General features: G+C 34.9%; 1 protein-coding gene and 1 long non-coding RNA gene across 2 annotated transcripts; both read left to right on the top strand.

The window, feature by feature from the left end:
• Positions 1 to 9,378: 9,378 nt before the first annotated feature.
• On the top strand, positions 9,379 to 10,228 carry LOC126707371 (auxin-binding protein ABP19a-like). The gene has a single exon (XM_050406982.1). The coding sequence runs from the start codon at positions 9,432 to 9,434 to the stop codon at positions 10,056 to 10,058; it is 627 nt and encodes a 208-aa protein (XP_050262939.1). The 5' UTR covers positions 9,379 to 9,431; the 3' UTR covers positions 10,059 to 10,228.
• Positions 10,229 to 11,981: 1,753 nt separating this feature from the next.
• LOC126707374 (uncharacterized) lies at positions 11,982 to 15,225 on the top strand. The gene is made up of 3 exons (XR_007648921.1): positions 11,982 to 12,523; positions 13,995 to 14,076; positions 14,953 to 15,225. It is a non-coding gene; the product is annotated as an uncharacterized LOC126707374 (long non-coding RNA).
• The last annotated feature ends 3,425 nt before the right edge of the window (positions 15,226 to 18,650 follow it).

Genomic DNA, 18,650 nt, shown 5'->3' on the forward strand with positions numbered 1-18,650 from the left:
TCGATGGGGAATAGCAACCCCATCTAGCTCCAGCTTGGGGCTCCATGTACGCGGGGTAATGCGTACCTCAGCATGGTTCTCCTCATCTCGGCTTTCCACGGAATCACCCCTTCTGCTCCTCGGCGCCCGGGTGGTTTTTTGCTGCTTGGTCGGCTGGGTAACCACCTCACCTTCCTCAGGAGCGTCAACCGGCCTTTTCTTCTTCAAGTCCGGATTAACCTTGAGGCCGAGGTCCGAGGGAACCTGAGGGACCACAGGAGGAAGGGTCTGGGCCTATGACTGAGTTGGTCCCTTTGACGACTGACCTTTTGATGATTGACCTTTCCCTCGGGAGGCCATCAACTCCTGTAAAGTTTTTCCCTTACCGGCCATGGGGTCTATCTCTTCGTCCGAAGGGTCGTCCGAGCAGGCTATGATTAAGGGAACGCCAGCTGCGGAGTGTCGACCCTGCTCTCCTTCAGGATCCGAAAGCTCAATCAAGGGGGCTTGCTGAACCTCCTCCTCAAAATAAAACTCGTCTATCTCTTCCTCAAGGGAAAGACGAGATGATTCGGTTTCCCCTTCAACCGGAACAGCAACGTCAGGGTCGTCTGGCGGAGGTAGTTGCTCTGCTAGCAAGGGATCTCGAACGCTAGGTAGCACGACTGGTGGAAGATCACGTCGAGCTAGGAACCCGGGCTTAGACACGTCAATCCTAGCCAACCTCGGACTGCCAGCTCTTATGGCGTGACCGATAGCTTGGAAAGAGCGGCTTAGAGGTTGATAGCCCAGAACCAAATGAGCTGCACGTAACTGTCCGTCCTCAGTAGCGTAAATTTCCGACCTTAGAAGGTAGTTCAACGCCGGCACGTTCACGAGGCTTAGCCGAGGAGCGACATGAACTTTATCTGCAAACATCCAAGAGGAGTAGGATTAGTTCACGAAATTTTCCAATTGTAAAGAAAGCAAGAAAAATAACCCCCTAATACTAAACCCTTTCCCGAAAAGGATTGGCCCTAAAGACGCCGCACCTGGGACTCCTGCTCGAGTTGGACAATGAATACCATCGCTCCACTCCCCTGAAGCAATAAGGAAATCCTTCTTCACGGTCTTATTGGATACTGGGAGACAAGAGATCAACCTAATGACCTCGGATCGAGATTTAAGATAATACCCTCCTTTCTCGATGTGGTGACACTCGTACAGATGAACCACATCGTGCCAGGTAAGGCCTAGATTCATCCGTTCGTCTAGGACGTCTACACAGCCTAGTATCTTGAACATGTTTGGGGCACACTGATGCGGCGTCAACCTATGGTTGTACAGGTATTCCCTTGTAATCCTACGCATGGGAAGTGTCATCCCTCCCTCTATGAAAGCAATCATGGGGATAACAACTTCTCCCTCGCCTCTATCTGTCAATACTCCTTCAAGAGGACAGTACTGCAGCCCCACCCCTGGGGGAATGTGGTATTTTACCCTAAAGGCCTCCATAGAGGCCGGAGTATTTACTAGTTTTTTTAATCTACCCATTTGAGCTGAACTGGAGGAATGAAAATAAAGACCGAGGAGAAAAGTAAAATCCGAGGAGGGAATCGAAGCAGCGAAATGAACGGAATTTACTGATACCTTCACAAAACGCTCAATAGGATGCCTGAAAATCTCTCTTGGAGGAGACGCTTCACGAAAAACGGATATGGAGGCTTAGCGGACGCAAGTATTCGTAGATCTCTGGAGTTCGATGGAGTTCTCTGGAATCCTCTGGAGTTTATGAGATGCCGATAAAAAGAAAACTGAACCTCTCTGACATCTTATATAGCCGGGAGGAGAGAGAAAAGATCGCTCCTGCCTAAAAATTCGAGAAAAAAATGCTAGCCGTCCGATCCACGCCTCACCGTTGGATGAAGGGGACATAAAGCCTCCAGGAGTAAATGGCCGCGCCTCGTAAATTGTAGCGCGTCCAAAGTAACTGCCCGCATGCGCGCCCCAAGCCCTCCTTACTTCCATCCTCTCACTAACATCAAAACCCTACTTTTCTCCTCGTAAGGAGATAAAAACCGGAGTTTTGAGGGGCTATTGTAGGGCCCGACCCAAAATAATGGGCTAATTAAACTACGAGCCCGTTCGAGAAGAATCCTGTCCGAGGAGAAGTCATAGCCCAAACATTATTTAAGCCCAACTGCGGTAAAAGAAACCTGTCCGAGGAGTAACTCCTCCTCGGACATTACGAAGTCCGGATCAAAAGCTCGCCCCAACCATTGCAGCTCACCCTCCGAGCATATAAAAAAGAATAAAACCCAAAATATCTCATGGAAAGCTGCCACCACCACATTAAATGTGTCACAACCACTCTCTTGGCTGCATTAATGAGGAAAAGACCCCTGAACAGTGCTACCTTGGCCTCTGCAACTCACAAAGGAGTGATAAGGGTGTCTGATAGGACAGGTGCTCAAGTGGGGACTTAGATGATCAACAAGTGTAAGGTTCAGATAAGAATGAGAGGCCTATATAATGTAGTGGAGTCCCTCAAAGAGAAGGACGAAAAATGTATTATCTGTACCCAGAAAATAGAATCTTCTGCTGAATATCCATTCTTGTGTTTTTGTTTCTGCAATAACATTGTCCATGCATCAGACCGACTAAGTTCACTGAGGCTAAGTTCTTTGACCCATCCTCTACAAAGATTTATTGTGTGTTGCGCCTTGGGCCAAGGCCTGATCAGTAGGATTTGGACCAGGAAAATCGTGCAACTACAGTTATGTTTTCATCTTTAAACTTTGTAATTAATTTTTTTTAGTAGTTTAGAGATAAAAATAGAGATGACAAAATAACTTTTTTTCAATAATTTAGGAACGAAAAATAAACTTTTGGTTTAAGGACATAAAGCAAAACATTTTTAATAGTTTTGGGACGAAAAAAGAAATTTTCAATAGTTTAGGGACAAAAAAGGAACCTATTAAAACTTATGGATGAAAAATAAACTTTTGGTAAAGTTTGAAGACCAAAATAGTAGTTACTGTAATAAAACTAGTCACTAACCCGTGCGATGCATGGGATAGTTAAACAAAATTTATACATATTCACCTTTATTGATATAATCATTTGAAGACAATTCTAACTAATACCCAAATGTAAGAGACACATTGACATACTATTTAAAGTAGCCTTCTGAAGAATTTACACATATTGTGCAACTGAGCCTTAATTTCTCATCAACGGTTAGAAATATAAACTGCAAATATATAAATAAAGACCATGACTTGAGAAGGACATTAAACTTAAAATTAGAGTAGTAATGTTACTTTCTCAATCTTTGCTCAGTTGTAATAATAATATAGAGGAAATTCAAAACATGGAAATAAAATAAAATAAAGAAGAAAATCTCTCTATAGCTTAAGAAACACAATATAATAAAATTAAAGAGAGAAAATTTTCGGAAGACAAAATATTATAGATAATTTAAAAGAATTTTGGTTTAATTCCTGAACACCACAACTCCATAAAATTCATACTAATAATAATATTTTATGATTGCACAGACTATTTTTTTAGAGTGGTTGATCTCAACATTGGCATGCATTTAATCTTTCACTAAAAGCAAAGGAAAGTAGATCATGTGCATACATCTTTATGAGCAATTTTTGGTAGTCAGGCGTAACAAACGTGTAACCATTTTGTCCTATTCCTACCATCTAAGAACACATCCTCTCTCATAAGTTAATGATGCCAAGTTTTAACGTATCCTCTCCTTTTTTCTGTTTTTCTTTTTTTTCCCCAAAGAAATAAAAGGACTTTAAAGACATGTCCAATTTGTTAAAATGCAAGTGCTTCAAGCCATAGAACGATTTAGTGAAAATTGCAACTCCATGAATTGAATTTGCAAATAGTATTAACTATTGGCTATTAATGCGATTATTAAGCCGTACCACATTGAACATGTTTCTCTATCAAATTATATAAACAAACTAACCTTACAAAAACTGAACTTTATAAGCTAAAACCATTAAGAGTTATATGTAATTTATTAAGAGTAGGGGGATTATATGTACCGGTTTGCTTGCTGGTACGGTACGAAATCAACTCCCTTGGATAAGAGTAGTATTGGAGTTCAACAAATAAGATTCCTAGTTTTTGGGAGAGTTAAGTTATTTAGATTGTTTCATTTATTTGAGTTGTCTTTTATTCTATTCGATTGTATCAGCTTGTAAACTGCAATGTATTTAAGTAGTGGGACTTGAATAATAAAGCAAGCAAATTAAATCGCAAATGGTCTTTTCTTTCTCATGTTCTAGGAGGTTAGTCACCTCTAATCTAACTAACTTAATTCAATAAACACCCTGCGTAACTAACAAAGAAATTAGAAATACTTTATCCTTTACATATAGTCAACTTCTGCAAAACCATTTTTTTGGTTTTCTATTTTGCCAAATTCTATATTATTAACATTTTGAGACATCAAAAAATGGAATTAAAAGTAGTGATTATTCCATCAATGAAAAAGAATAATGAAATTGAAAATTTAGAGCAAGCCAAATCAGTGTTTGATACAATACTGGAAGAAACTAGACAAATTAGTGTTTGATCACTTTGGTTGCTGGTGGCTGATGGGCACTCGGGGTTGAGATTGAAAGGATCTAAACCTGAGGATATGGTTGCTGCCTTGTTGGGAACCTAAGGTGGCTTTTTCGGTTTTGGACAAGAGTTAACTCTGATTACAAAATCTGAATTTGCTATTTGGTTAGATTAAAGCTTTTAAATGAGGTAGAATGTTATAGGCGATCGTTTTTAGACAGATCCTAACCCTTAACTGGACACTCTCCATTTCAAAAAGAAGTGGAGAGGATCCGGAACCTCAGATAGCATGCAACGGTGGAGCTAAGATGATAAAACTAGGAACAGAAATCGTGCATTGGCATCTTCTTTTCCTGCTGCTAGCCTAGAGATGTACGTATACTGTTATGGTCCATTAGTCACTAATCACAACCTTATCTTCACTACAAATGTGAGAATAGGAAAACTTTTAATTCCCTCTTGCTTCGCTAACACGTACTACCTCTCTCTTAAGAATATTTCTATTCTTATTCATCATTCCGTGTATAGGTGTGGTGCCCTAAGTCTAACCATAAAGTTGGTAAAAGGTCCACTTCTTGTTAGCTCGAGCCAAAACCCATTCTAGGAAAAGGCATTATCTAGCTAGCTAGCTAGGAGGCTTCTGAATGTCCAATAAATTTTGAATCTGCGTCAAATTTACCTACATCCGTCACCAAAATCAAAATTAAAAGCATAAACATCAGAATCTTGGGAAAAGCTATTTTAAGCACTCATATAAGATAGATGCCAAAAGCTTTATAGTTTAATTAATTAACGTTTTTAGTATTTTCAAATGGAACACTCTTACTCTTCAACTTTTGAATTATATATATTAACATGTTCAATTTAGTTTTCAAATGCTAGTATATTTACTTATTGATTTAGTGCCCGTTTGGTTCAGCGTTTGAAGCCCAAAACGCGCGTTTTCAAAAAAGCCAGCCCAAAAATAGTGTTTGGTAAGTAATAAACGCAACTTTTTGGAAAAAGTTGCGTTTTAGATTTGTGAAGAAACGCACGTTTGAGTTTATGGAGCTCTGGAGGTCCATAAACAAAAAGCTCATGCGCATTTTCAAATTGATCCGTTGGGCTCTTCCAAAAATAACCAAATTACCCTTGATAAATCATCAGCTCTCATCTCATCTCTCTGCTCTCCCAACAAATTTCCATATCCAAACACAAAAAAATCTATAACAAATTCCCAAATCCAAACACAAAAAAATCTATAACAAATTCCCAAATCAGTTAAGGAAAAAAAAAAAATCAATCCCTTGCAAATTAGGATTCCTCAAAATGCAAAAAAAAAAAAAAAAAAAAAAAAAAAAAAATCAGAATATAGCATAGAGAATTACAGGACAAAATCGAAGTCGAAGCGTCAAAAACACCGAGCTCTGGGTTCGATCAAATCGGCGAACACCACCCAATCAAACCCGGATGACTCTGACTCCGACCCCATTTTCGATCTCCAAGCCCTTCCCTCTCAGCCACGAAGAAGGAGAATGTTTTGGTGTTTGGAGAAATGGCAGGGAAGGAATAAAGAAAGGAGGAAAGAAGGATTAAAAAAGGAAGAAAGAAAAAAAAAAAAAAAAAGAGACGAAGAAGATGTTCTGGTGTTTTGGAGAAATGGCAAGGAAGGAATAAAGAAAGGAGGAAAGAAGGATTGAAAAAAAAAAAAAAAAAAAAAAAAAAGAAAGAAAGAGAGACGAAGAAGGAGAACGTTCTGGTGTCTGGAGGAATGGCAGGGAAGGAATAAAGAAAGGAGGAAAAGAAGGATTAAAAGGAAAACAGAATGGGTACGTGTGTGGAGGACAAATTTAGTGGGAAAAAAAAGGAAAAAAAAAAAGGAGAAGAAAGAAATGCCGTGTGGAGGATAAAAAAAGAGTGGAAAAAAAAAGGAAAAAAAAATGAAATATTATCACAATTTTTTCACAATAAATTTTAAGGGGTCGGTTATTATTAGTTAATATTGGTAAAAAAAATAATTTTTTTAGAAAGAGAAAAAAATAATTTTAATAGTATGTTAAAATTAAAAATTAGTATTAATTTTTATCACAATATTTTCACAATATTTTTACAATAAATCTTAAGTGGTAGGTTATTATTAGCTAATATTGGTGAGAAAAAAATAATTTTTTAGAAAGCGAAAAATATAATTTTAATAGCATGTTAAAATTAAAATCAGTATCAATTTTTATCACAATGTTTTCACAATAAATTTTAAGTGGTAGGTTATTATTAGCTAATATTGGTGAAAAAAATAATTTCACAATATTGATTTAAGTATGAAATAAACTCTCTTATATATACATTGTCCTTTTTGGTAATTTACATTTCAAACTGCCACTTTTATAAGTGCTAGCCAAATACTCAGCTTTTTCAAAAAGCACTTTTTAACAGCTTTTACCAAACACTCAGCTTTTTGAAAAAACACTTTTTCATTATGCACTTTTTGAAAACTCAACTTTTTCATTATGCACTTTTTCAAAAAGCTGAACCAAACTCACCCTTATATACAGTTTTTTAAAGTTTCATTTTTTTTTTTTAAGGTAAAAGTTTACTTTCACCTGCTTTTAGTAAATAAAAAAATTATGAAAAAATAAATCTAATCGGGCATTATCTGTGCTTACTAACATATATTGCTAATCGGGTTCAACAAATTAACAAACAATTTTGTAAACCAAATTATAGCAAGTATTATAGTGTAGTTATTGACTCATAGTTTAAAAAGTAATCTATAATATATTTTCCATGACCAAATATAAGGTACATCCAATAATAATAATAATAATAATAAAGTCTTTTCATTCCAAAATTTTGCAATAGAATAGAGAACTAACAACAAAACTTATGTAATGTGTACTTTAAATGCTATTTTTTAGGTTTTCTTATTAAAATTCAATCATGTGTCTACTTAACTAAAAAATATGCATTCATCCCATGAAAAAAAAGTTATATAACAAAATTTTAAGATGAAAATCTAAGGAACAATACTTAAGTATTGTATCTAATTCTTATCCGGAAAAAAAGGTTGATCCACTCCTCTATGAAAATTACCATAAAATTATAGAACTTAGAAATTAAGGGCTCGTTTGGTACTTAAGTTTAAATAACAGCTTTCTGTTTTTTTGAAAATATGTGTGGGTGAAAAATTGTGTAAAAATATATGTAATGTTATTTAAAATTGAAAATATATGTTTCAATTTACGTACCAAACCACCCTAAGTATTCACTGCAGAGAGTCTTACCGTGGGAAACCGGAAAAGGGGCATTCCTGCAGAGAGTATCCCCATAAATTCCGCATGGCTGCAGTTCATCAAAGTCAGAAGGACTCCTTTTTAGCTGTCAAAATGTCTTCTTATGCCGTCTTTTGCACCCTTTAGCACGTGCTCGTGGACCACACTTGATATTTTCTCCTATCTCCACCGTTTATGGAAATTTCTTACGGACTTCACTTCCTGACTAAGTAAGTTCTTACTTTTAAATCTTATCCGATAGACTATAAAATAACATGCTTTGGGTCAATTATATACTGTGGTATTTCAAATAATACGTACTGAGGAGTCTTTTTATTTTTATTTATTTTCTCCAATCGGACATTAATTAATTAAGCTATTGTAAGGAAGGAAGAGTAATGTAAATTGATTTTGAGGATATTTCCAATTTGATGAATTGGCTACATTGCCACAATACATTAATTATCTTTACTCCAATTAAAGTTATTGCGTGCAAGCTAGAGCTTTGTTACGTAAAACACAAACATACACACAGCTAATTCATTTCATATGTGTATTTAGTTTAGCACTTTTTATTAGTAGGCGTAAGTGGACTTTTGCCTACTTTCACAAATTAATTAATTAAGCAAAAAACTAGTCCAAACCTGCATGCTTCTTTGTTTCCGATGATCACGAATCTAAATTGATTTTACCCCCAAAATCCTAGTCCTGTGATCAGTTTTTCTCAATCACATTTTTCCACTTTCGATAATTAAGATATATATATTTTTTGCAGAAAAAATGTTTTATATAATGCATATAATTAAGTGTTATTTGGTACAACTTATTTTTCAACATTTTAAAATTTTAGATTATTTTTAAAAGTAATACCTAAAAGAAGTGAAATTTAGAAAACATGTACCATAGTAAATGCGAAAGATATTTAGAACAAAAAGGGACATCTTGTTGTTTTGTGGAAAAAGATAACAACAAACATGGAACATAGCTAGTTAGTGGCGACTCCAGGAATTTTTTTCAATGTATTTTTTAAGAAATATAAATTATACAATCTAATAAAAAAAGAAATTCATATATTGACAACAACAATAATAAAAAAAACATGCAAATACATAAAATTTACAATTGCCTTCTAAGAGTTTTCATATTTTGAAATCAGTGCATAATAGTTTCATTATCAATACTACAAGCTACATTTTTTTTAATATATACAACCAAGCAATCATTCATCCACTAAATGTAGAATAAATTATGGAGCAAAATTTAATTTTTTTGTATAAAAAAAAAACTGAGAGTGTTCCCAATTATTTTTTGAAAGATAGACAAATAAAAAATTTTAAATTATTATATATAAATAAATAAATAAATAAAAATTAGGTGAGGGTGGGACCACCCTGTCCTTAAGGACCACCCTGGCCTTAAGGTGGCGCCGCAGCTGCAGCTAGCTCAATATCTGTTTGTTTCTTCCTGTAGTTGCCCTTGAAGTCCTGCATGGGCGTATCCAAATCAACGAATTGCTACGCCAAAAAAATATCCATATATCCAAAGTTCTATATAATTGACACCAAGACCACCTTCCTTCAAACACACTCTAAAAGCTAAAAATAAACATAGGCTTATCTAATATTTGTGAGAATGATGCTTCCCTTATTCTTCATTTTCTGTCTCTTCACCAGCTCCCATGCTGCTGTGCAAGACTTCTGTGTCGGTGACCTCACGGCTCCTCAAGGCCCTGCAGGCTACTCTTGCAAGGACCCTTCAAAGGTCACAGTGAATGATTTTGTTTTCTCTGGCCTAGGCAATCCTGGTAACACCTCAAATCTTTTTAAAGCCGCGTTGACTCCAGCATTCGCTGCGCAATTTCCTGGTATCAATGGCCTTGGAATTTCTTTTGGTCGTTTAGACATGGCACCTGGCGGAGTTGTGCCATTTCACACACATCCTGGAGCTTCAGAAATCTTATTTGTTGCGGAAGGAACAATCCTTGCCGGGTTTGTTTCCTCAGCTAACACTGTTTACTTTAAATCCCTTAAGAAGGGTGACATTATAGTTTTCCCTCAAGGATTACTTCACTTCGAAATAAATACGGGAGGGACTGTGGCTATTGGATTTGTTAGCTTCAGTAGTTCAAGCCCAGGTCTCCAAATTCTGGACTATGCTTTGTTTGGAAACAATTTACCTACTGAATTGGTAGCAGCAACTACTTTCCTTGACACAGCTCAGATTAAAAAGCTTAAAGGTGTTTTTGGTGGAACTGGTTAAGGTCTTCGGTCCTTCGGAGATCATCTACCAATAAAAATATTTCCTCAAGGATTATAGATTTTTAATAAGTGCATTTATGACTAGTATGCGAGCCAACATTCCGTTGATGGCAAATGTAAATGTCTTTGACGAAGCAAGATAAATAAATGCTTGATATTTATTTTGTGTTCCGATTAAATGGGATATACTTATCCCACAAGCCCTAAGATAGTTGCAATATCTATTCCAAATTGCTTACTGAGTATATTAACAATAAAATTCTGTAGGGAGAGACCATTAAAATCATCATAGTAGAAATGTGGCGATGATTATTCTACTTATGAGGAATTGCATTTGAAATCTTAAATTATCTACCATCAAATTCGATAACCTTGTCAACTCTTTTGTATGGTCCAAACTTCTTGATGGGTCACGTATTCCAAGAGTCATTCCCTTGCAACTTTTATTTAGAATCATAAACGAGCTCAATAGTCAGGGCCGCTCTATACATTTTGGGCCTAAAGTGAGAACTAAAATGTAGTCTTTTTTATACTTAAGTATTAATTAAATTAATATTTATTTAATATTTTTATATTATAATATATTTTATTTAAAATCTAGTTTCCTCACATTTTGAGATGTAAATTGACTAATTAAATTTTTGTATTCAAGTTCTTCTAACATCTCATTTTCAATCAATAATATAGCTAATTCACTTATTCTTTCTTGGGACATTATCAATCTTAAATATGATTTTATTAATTTTAATTTTGAAAAACTTTTTTCTACAAAAACAATTGTAACAAGTATTGTTAGTAAAAACCTATAAGCAATGCATGTATTTGGAAATGAATTTAATCTTTTTATATAATTTAGTATGTCAATTGAAGTATAATCTTTTATTTGTAAAATTTCTTTTAAAACGTTTAACTTTGAAATAAATCTAAATCATCAATATCATAATAAACATCATGTTTGAGAAAAGATTCAAGTTTAAGACAGTATTTTTGTAAACTATTACACTACAACAAAATGTATTTTTAGCGACGAATATTAGTGAGGAAATATTTTTCGTCGCTAAAAATATAGCTTTAGTGACGAAATATGAATTTCGTCACTAATAATGAAAAGAATTATAACATTTAGTGACGAAAAATAAATTTCGTCGCTATTGTGATTTGAAAAATGGGCGCCAGTGGAGGGAAACTTTGGCGCGAGTTTAATTAATCTATAGCGACGAAATATTTCGTCGCTAAAAGTTGAAATTTTTAGTGACGAAATATTTCGTCACTGTAGGTATTGTTGTGGATAGTATTAGTGACGAAAATCATTTCGTCACTATAAGGAAGTATTAGCGACGAAAAAAATTCGTCACTAAAAATAATAATAGTTTTGCACTTATATGTTTTTAGTGACGAAATCACAATTCGTCACTAAAAGTATGCTTTAGCGACGAAATATGAATTTCGTCTCTAAAAATCTTAACAAAGCCTGGGCTCTTTAGTGACGAAAATCCTTTTGTTGCTATAAGGAAGAATTAGCGACGAAAAATATTCGTCACTAAAAATAAAAATATTTTTGCACTTATATGTTTTTAGTGACGAAATTCATAATTCGTCACTAAAAGTATGCTTTAGTGACGAAATATGAATTTCGTCTCTAAAAATCTTAACAAAGCCTGGGCTCTTTAGTGACGAAAATCCTTTCGTTGCTATAAGGAAGAATTAGCGACGAAAAATATTCGTCACTAAAAATAAAAATATTTTTGCACTTATATGTTTTTAGTGACGAAATTCATAATTCGTCACTAAAAGTATAAAAACTTAAAAACCATATACCTTTTGCGACGACAAAGTAGGCATTAGCGACGAAAAATTTTCGTCGGTAAAGACCTGACTATTTAAACCCATTCGTCTCTTTTATTTCTGCCAAAAGCCAAAAGCCATTTTATTTCAGCGCCGAACCATTCGTCAAAAGCCAAACCATTCGTCGCTGAACGCCAACCCATTCTCAACGATTCAACCTCCATTCTCAACGATTCAAACTCCATTCTTGACGATTCAAACTCCATTCTTAATGGTTCTCTACCCATTCTCGACGGTTTGAAGTGTTGTTTCAGCTCCTGACCCATTCTCGACGATTCAAACTCCATTCTCAACGGTTCTCGACGATTCAAGACGGTTTTGAAGTGTTGTTTCAGCTCTCGACCCATTTTCGACGATTCTCGACGGTTTTGAAGTGTTATTTCAACTGATTCGTCACCGATTCTCGACGATTTGAACCCATTCGTCGCCGATTCGAAACCATTCGTCACCGATTTGGACCCATTCGCAACGGTTTTGAAGTTTTATTTTAGCTCCCACCGTCGCCGATTCGAACCCATTCTTGACCATTCTCGACGATTCGAACCCATTCGACGCCGTTTTGGACCCTTCGCGACGAATTCTTCACCACCGATTTGGACCATTCGCGACGATCTGGATTCGGTAAGGTTTTTTATTTTTATTTTTTTGTTTGTCAATGATTAGTTTGGATTTATTTATTTCATATTCAATGAGTTTATTTTTTATTTATTTGTTTTTATTTATTTTTTAGTTTGGATCAATGAGTTTATTTCATCACCAATCTAGAGATATTCTTTTGGTCTGAAATGAAATGAAAGTAAAGTCTTAAAGCCAAAATGCTATTATAGACTTTATAGTATTTTACTTGGTTCCTATTAAGATTGTGATGTTTGGTATCTGTAACATTTGTAGAAACTTATTTATTTTATGATTTGGCTTGATTTTTGTTTCATCCATAGTTTATAAATATTTGCAAACATTCATGTAATTAAGTCTTTAAAGCCATGCATTTCATACACTTGGCTAAGCCCTTTAAGCTCATAAATTTGTCCAAGCCTTTTGTCATGCATTTCTTACACTTTAAAGTTTAAAGGGTAAGCATTTCATACACTTGGATAAGCCCTTTAAGCTCATACATTTGACCAAGCCTTTCAGCTCAAGCATTTTATACACCTGGCTAAGCCTTTAAGGGCATGTATTTCATAAAATGTTCCCATAAGAGATGTGTGTGGGCACTTGGCTAAGTCTGTAAGGCCATTCATTTCATACACTTTGCTACACCTTAAACGCCAATAATATATTTCATAGGAATTTTTTTTTTATAAAACTCATACATATATGAACACTTGGTCTCTTCATAAGGCCATGCATTTCATAAAATGTTTTCATAAGATATGTGCTATATAGACTCTTGGCTATATATGAAGCATTTCATAGGAAATGTTTCTATAAAACATGTATATATATATATATATATATGAACACTTTTTCGTGTAGACCCACTTGTTTTGGAGGATGCCCCCACCTCTGGCTTTTCACTGGTTTCCTATAACACTAACTACCATATTGATTGTAATAAGGTTAAACGTGATATCTATATTAAATTGTGTCTATTTCAGAGCTGTCAAAGGTGAGCCAGGTGCTTGCATAGACACTTAAGTGATGCGCAAGGAGTCATGTAGAGCCTTACAACATTTTTAAAATCTATGCAGCTTTGTTGGACAAATAACATTCTTTGTAAATGAATGAGTTTCCCTCAGCTAGTTGTTGTTGATGACTGGAGATAAATAATTGATCTGGTGAATATAAGATTTCTTAGTCTACATGGGACAAAATTGAATTGAATTTGTTTGTATTAGATCATGTGCAACTCTAATTTGAGTAAATGTAGTATGTCTATTTTTCTCGGCCTCAATCCTTTATTTTCTTGCAATATCTTCAACTTAAATCAAAACGCTCCTTGTTCGTGCTTTTGATGGTCTTCTATGTACGTGATTATATCTTCTTGGTCTACTTGTTTACTTATCCACATTATGTTGTATTATGCCTTTTTGTAACTAATGTATACTTGAGTTACTATGGCTTATTGTTTCATGGAATTTTCTTTAAATAGGAGAGATGATGCTTGGTTTGCAGCTCTTGGAAGATCTTGCATCCATATGACATGGAGTGACCGGGGTGCTATATATCTTGAGGTATGCTCTATGTGTTTAACACCTAAGCAGTGAAAGACTTCTTGATAGGGTACTTTAACACCTTTATTTACTATAACATTGTGTTTCCTTCTTTTTCTCAATGCTGGTTGTGATTTGCCTAATTCTAATGACTTTATGTCAATTATCTACTTATTATTTATTATGTAAATCTATGGTATTCTAGATTGAGAGTCATCTTTTTATTGAAATTCTTGCATTGTCTCCATTAAGAGGTAAAGCTTCATTGTTCTATGTGTTGCATGCGGGTGAAATCCTATTGATACATAGAATGTGTTGATGACTGCAGCCATTTGATCATTGGGATTGTGAGGAACAAGGTGAAGAACACAAGTTAACTTTGGATTTTTTCTGAAAGTTGTAAACTTAACTTGAGCAAAGTAAGTATATTCTAGATAAAAACTTATAAAACTCTATATATACTTGTGATGTTAGAAATTGATTTTGTGATGGGTTGTTGTGTTGGAGCAAGCGGGTGGCTTGCATGGTGTTATAAGGTGGTTTAAATTCATATTGGGAGTGTTTTTAATTTCTTGCAAATGTGAATGAAACTTGTTGATTAGTAGCAATTGTGTTCCTTCATTTGATTTCAATATTTGTAAGCACTATACTTGTGATGTTGGAAATTGGTTTTGTGATGGGTTGTTGTGTTGGAGCAAGCGGGTGGCTTGCATGATGTTATAAGGTGGTTTAAATTCATATTGGGAGTGTTTTTAATTTCTTGCAAATGTGAATGAAACCTGTTGATTAGTAGCAATTGTGTTCCTTTAGAAATGCATTGTTAGAAATGTTTTTTATAACATAGTTAATGTTTTTACTTTACGATTTTAATGTAGTAGTGTTTTTAAATTTGTGCAGATTTCTTATTGGTGGCTTTAGGGGATTTACTTTTGGCATTATTTGAAGACATATGGAGACATCTTCCGTTGATTCTAATTATATTATGCTACATTTTTTGTATTGTTATAAAACATCTTAAGTTATTGTATGTGTTGCAAACAATTATTGTATGGAAGGAGTTTGAATTAGATACTTATTTTAATTTTAACTTGTGGAATGTATAGATTGATTTTTTATAAATGTGTTGTTGAAATAAATGTGTTAATCAAATGTAAGATTTTAATAATGTAATGACAGGTTACAAGTTAATATCAAAGCCATGAAAATAATAAAAACAGAAAATAAGTTTTAGCGACGAATTTTTTCGTCACAAATATAGCAACAAAAAATTGTTTTAGTGACGAAATATTTCGTCACTAAATGTAGTACAATTTTGTAAGAAATGGTTTTAGTGACGAAAATTTTCATCGCTATATGTGCCTGGATTTTCTTAAAAATAGTTTTAGTGACGAATTTTTTCGTCACTATATGTACCTGAAAGTAGTTTTAGTGACGAAATTATTCGTCACTAAATATGATTTAATAAACTGAAATGGTTTTTAGTGATGAAAAATTTTCGTCACTAAATATTGTTTTTAGCGAGGAAAACATTTAGCAACGAAACGATTTCGTCGCTAAAAGCTTTTTTCTTTTTTAAACAAATCGGACTTTTAGTGACGAAATTTTTCGTCGCCAAGACTTTTAGCGACGGGGCTACAGCGACGAAACGAATTTCGTCACTAAAAGTCCAATTTCGTCACTAAAGGTTCTTAGTGACGAAAAACTGGACTTTTAGTGACGAATTTTTTCGTCACTGAAAGTACATTTTGTTGTAGTGTTATCATCTAGTGATTTCAATTTTGTGAAGTTATATAGAAAACCAAAAATATCTTCATATATTTGAAATTGTTCAAATCTATTCTCAATTGAACTAATTGCTTTATCTACTATATATAAGAAATAATCAATTCTAAAAGATTTTTTAGTAGAACGTGTTGTCTCATTATGAAAATTATCATCAAATTGTTTCTTTCTATGAATTATGTGTTTCTCACAAAATACAGGTTCTATTTCCATTTCCAATGCAATTTTTATTAGATGCATTCATTGCAGATATAAATCCATTTTCTCTATATCCTTTAAAATAAGAAATGAGACCTTTTAATTGATCTATAGCAACATCAATGTGCATGTCTTTTAATTGTAAGTTTTTACTAACAAAATTGACAGCAAATAATATGTCGTACCAAATAGTCATACCCAATAAGAACTCAAAGTTTTCAATTTCATATGTTGCTAAACAATTAGCTTCACTTTTTATTTTAGGATCTTCACTTGTTTGTGCTAATTGCAACAAAGCATCTCTTATTTGTGGATCTTGGAATTTTATTGCTTTTACACTTTCAATGCATGCTTCGGTCACATGAAACAGGAGTGTCCTACATATCTCAAAAGCATTGGGAAGAGCAAGGCACTTGCTGCTACTTTGAGCGACACTAAGCCTTAGGATGATTCCGACAATAAGGATGACGGAATCTTGAATGCCTTCACTACCACTGTCAATCCTACTGAGGGGATTATTGAAGATGTGGATGAAGAAGAAGAATTTGTGGAGTCCAAGTTTGAGAAGATGGATGATCAAGATGATATCCATACAACCTATGAGAAATTATACAAGCTTTCTGAGAAACATGAGAAACTTTATAGGCTGACTATCAAGAAGCTCAATGATATGGAACTTAATCGTGAAGAGCTTTCCACAAAGTTTGATGAAGCTAATCAGACTATTGGAGCATTGAGTTTTGAGAACAATTTCTTAGCTGAGAAGATCAAGAAGTTTAAAGCGAAGCTATTTCAAGTCAGAGCTCAATTGGAGAGGACTTCAAGTGCAAAACTTGATGAGATGTTTTGTCTTCAGAAATCTGCTTCTGATCGAACAGGTTTAGGGTATGGTCTCTCTTTTTCTAATATTGCTTCTACTAGTACTACTGTTTTTGTTCCTCCTAATAATAATGTTATTGAGAACAATGATGTTAAAACCGATATAGCTAGTGAAAATATAGACAAAGATAAATCTATCTTAGGAGCACCCCTTAAGCAAGATAAGAAGGAAGCTAAAAACCCTAGGGCTAAGAAGGCTAACTCTCAAAAGCCTAAACAAAGGAAGCAGCATCTTTGTCATCATTGTGGAGTTGTTGGTCATACTCGACCAAATTGCTATAAGTGGTTAGCCACTCAACAAAGCAACGGCATGATAGCATCTGTAAGCCAGAATAAGCTTCAATCCTCTCTTGCTCCCCTAGGAGATCTTCTCAAAGCCCTCATGTTATTTTTGAACTTGAACGGTTTCAATTCTTCCCTACTGCCAGTTCAAGGGCTTAATCAAAGGAAATGTTTTTTCAAGGTGTGGAAGGAAAATGACTCCAAGTTATTCTATCACTTTCTTCTCTCTCATTGTGTTTTTGTTTTTGCTTAACTTGTGTTTTTTGCTTTCTTTCTTAGTCAGTCTAGTTTTTTTGACTTTGCTTTGTTTAACATGTTTTTGTTTGTTTTCAATTTTGTTTATTTTGTTTTTGATATAAAAATTTTTAAAAAAATTGAAAAATTAGAAAATACAAAAACAGTGTGTGTTATGTGTACATTGGTACTTGTGTACCTTGGATGTCCATTGAAACAAAATTTTCTAAATTTTGTATCTCTTGTAGCTTAGATGAGTATCTCTATGCACAACTAAGCAAGTGAGTTTTGTGGCTCGTGTTTGTGATTAGTAAGGTTAAGTGATCTCTTGTACTTAACACTTGTATCATACTTTTTGACGGGAAGGACTAGAAAATCCTAAGAGAAAGGCATAAATAACCATCTCACCATTGTTGCCCGCCAATCATGAAATGACATTTGTGTGTTTCAATATAACAAAATTGGAAGGTCAAGAGTGTAAGGTTGAATTTATTCAACCATCTAATTGGCTTTATTCCGTGCCAAATTTGCTTGTAATTCAGCATTTAGTAACCCTGTATTTAGGTGGGATTGTTGTAAGGGTAGTGAGTGAGATAGTGTGAAGATTGCTCAAGAGTGTGCAAGAATACAGAGAGTCGCGGCTGGGACTCGCGACTGGACTCGCGGCTTCAACCCGCCAGAATCTGCACACGTGCCAAGCATGCTGGAAGATGAACAGTCATGCTAGCTGGAGCACTACAGGACAAAACAGGACAACTGGCCATACGGTTAACTCGCGACTGGAACTCGCGACTTAGTCAAGCCGCGAGGTCAAGCCGCGAGCCACCCCTGTTTTGGAAAAACCTGACGTTTCGCATTCCACTCCTCTTCAGTATAAATACCCTTTTAACCCACGATTGAAAGAGAGCTTCCAGAGAGAATTTTGAGAGAGAAACCCTAAAGAAAAACCAGATTGTTTTACCCACAATCTCTACCTTAGAGTCTCATCAAAATCCCTCACTCTCTTCCTCTCCATTGTCAAATCCTTGAGAGGCCTTTATACCAAACCTGGTTCTCACCATTATCATCTCTGTGAGACAGACGTTTGGAGTTCTGGGAAGCAGTTAGGAAGGAGCCAATATTCATTGGTTGATGCTACGGTGTAGTAGCGGAATCCGGAAAGCTAGAAAAGAAAAAGGTTCGGCGCAACCTCGTTGGAGCAAGAAGCTTGGAGGGCTTAG

Source organism: Quercus robur, chromosome 11, assembly GCF_932294415.1.
Source record: "Quercus robur chromosome 11, dhQueRobu3.1, whole genome shotgun sequence".
Lineage (NCBI taxonomy): Eukaryota > Viridiplantae > Streptophyta > Magnoliopsida > Fagales > Fagaceae > Quercus > Quercus robur.

Coding starts and splice junctions, on each gene's coding strand:
- LOC126707371 (XM_050406982.1), top strand. CDS start 9,432: ATGATGCTTCCCTTATTCTTCATTTTCTGTCTCTTCACCAGCTCCCAT.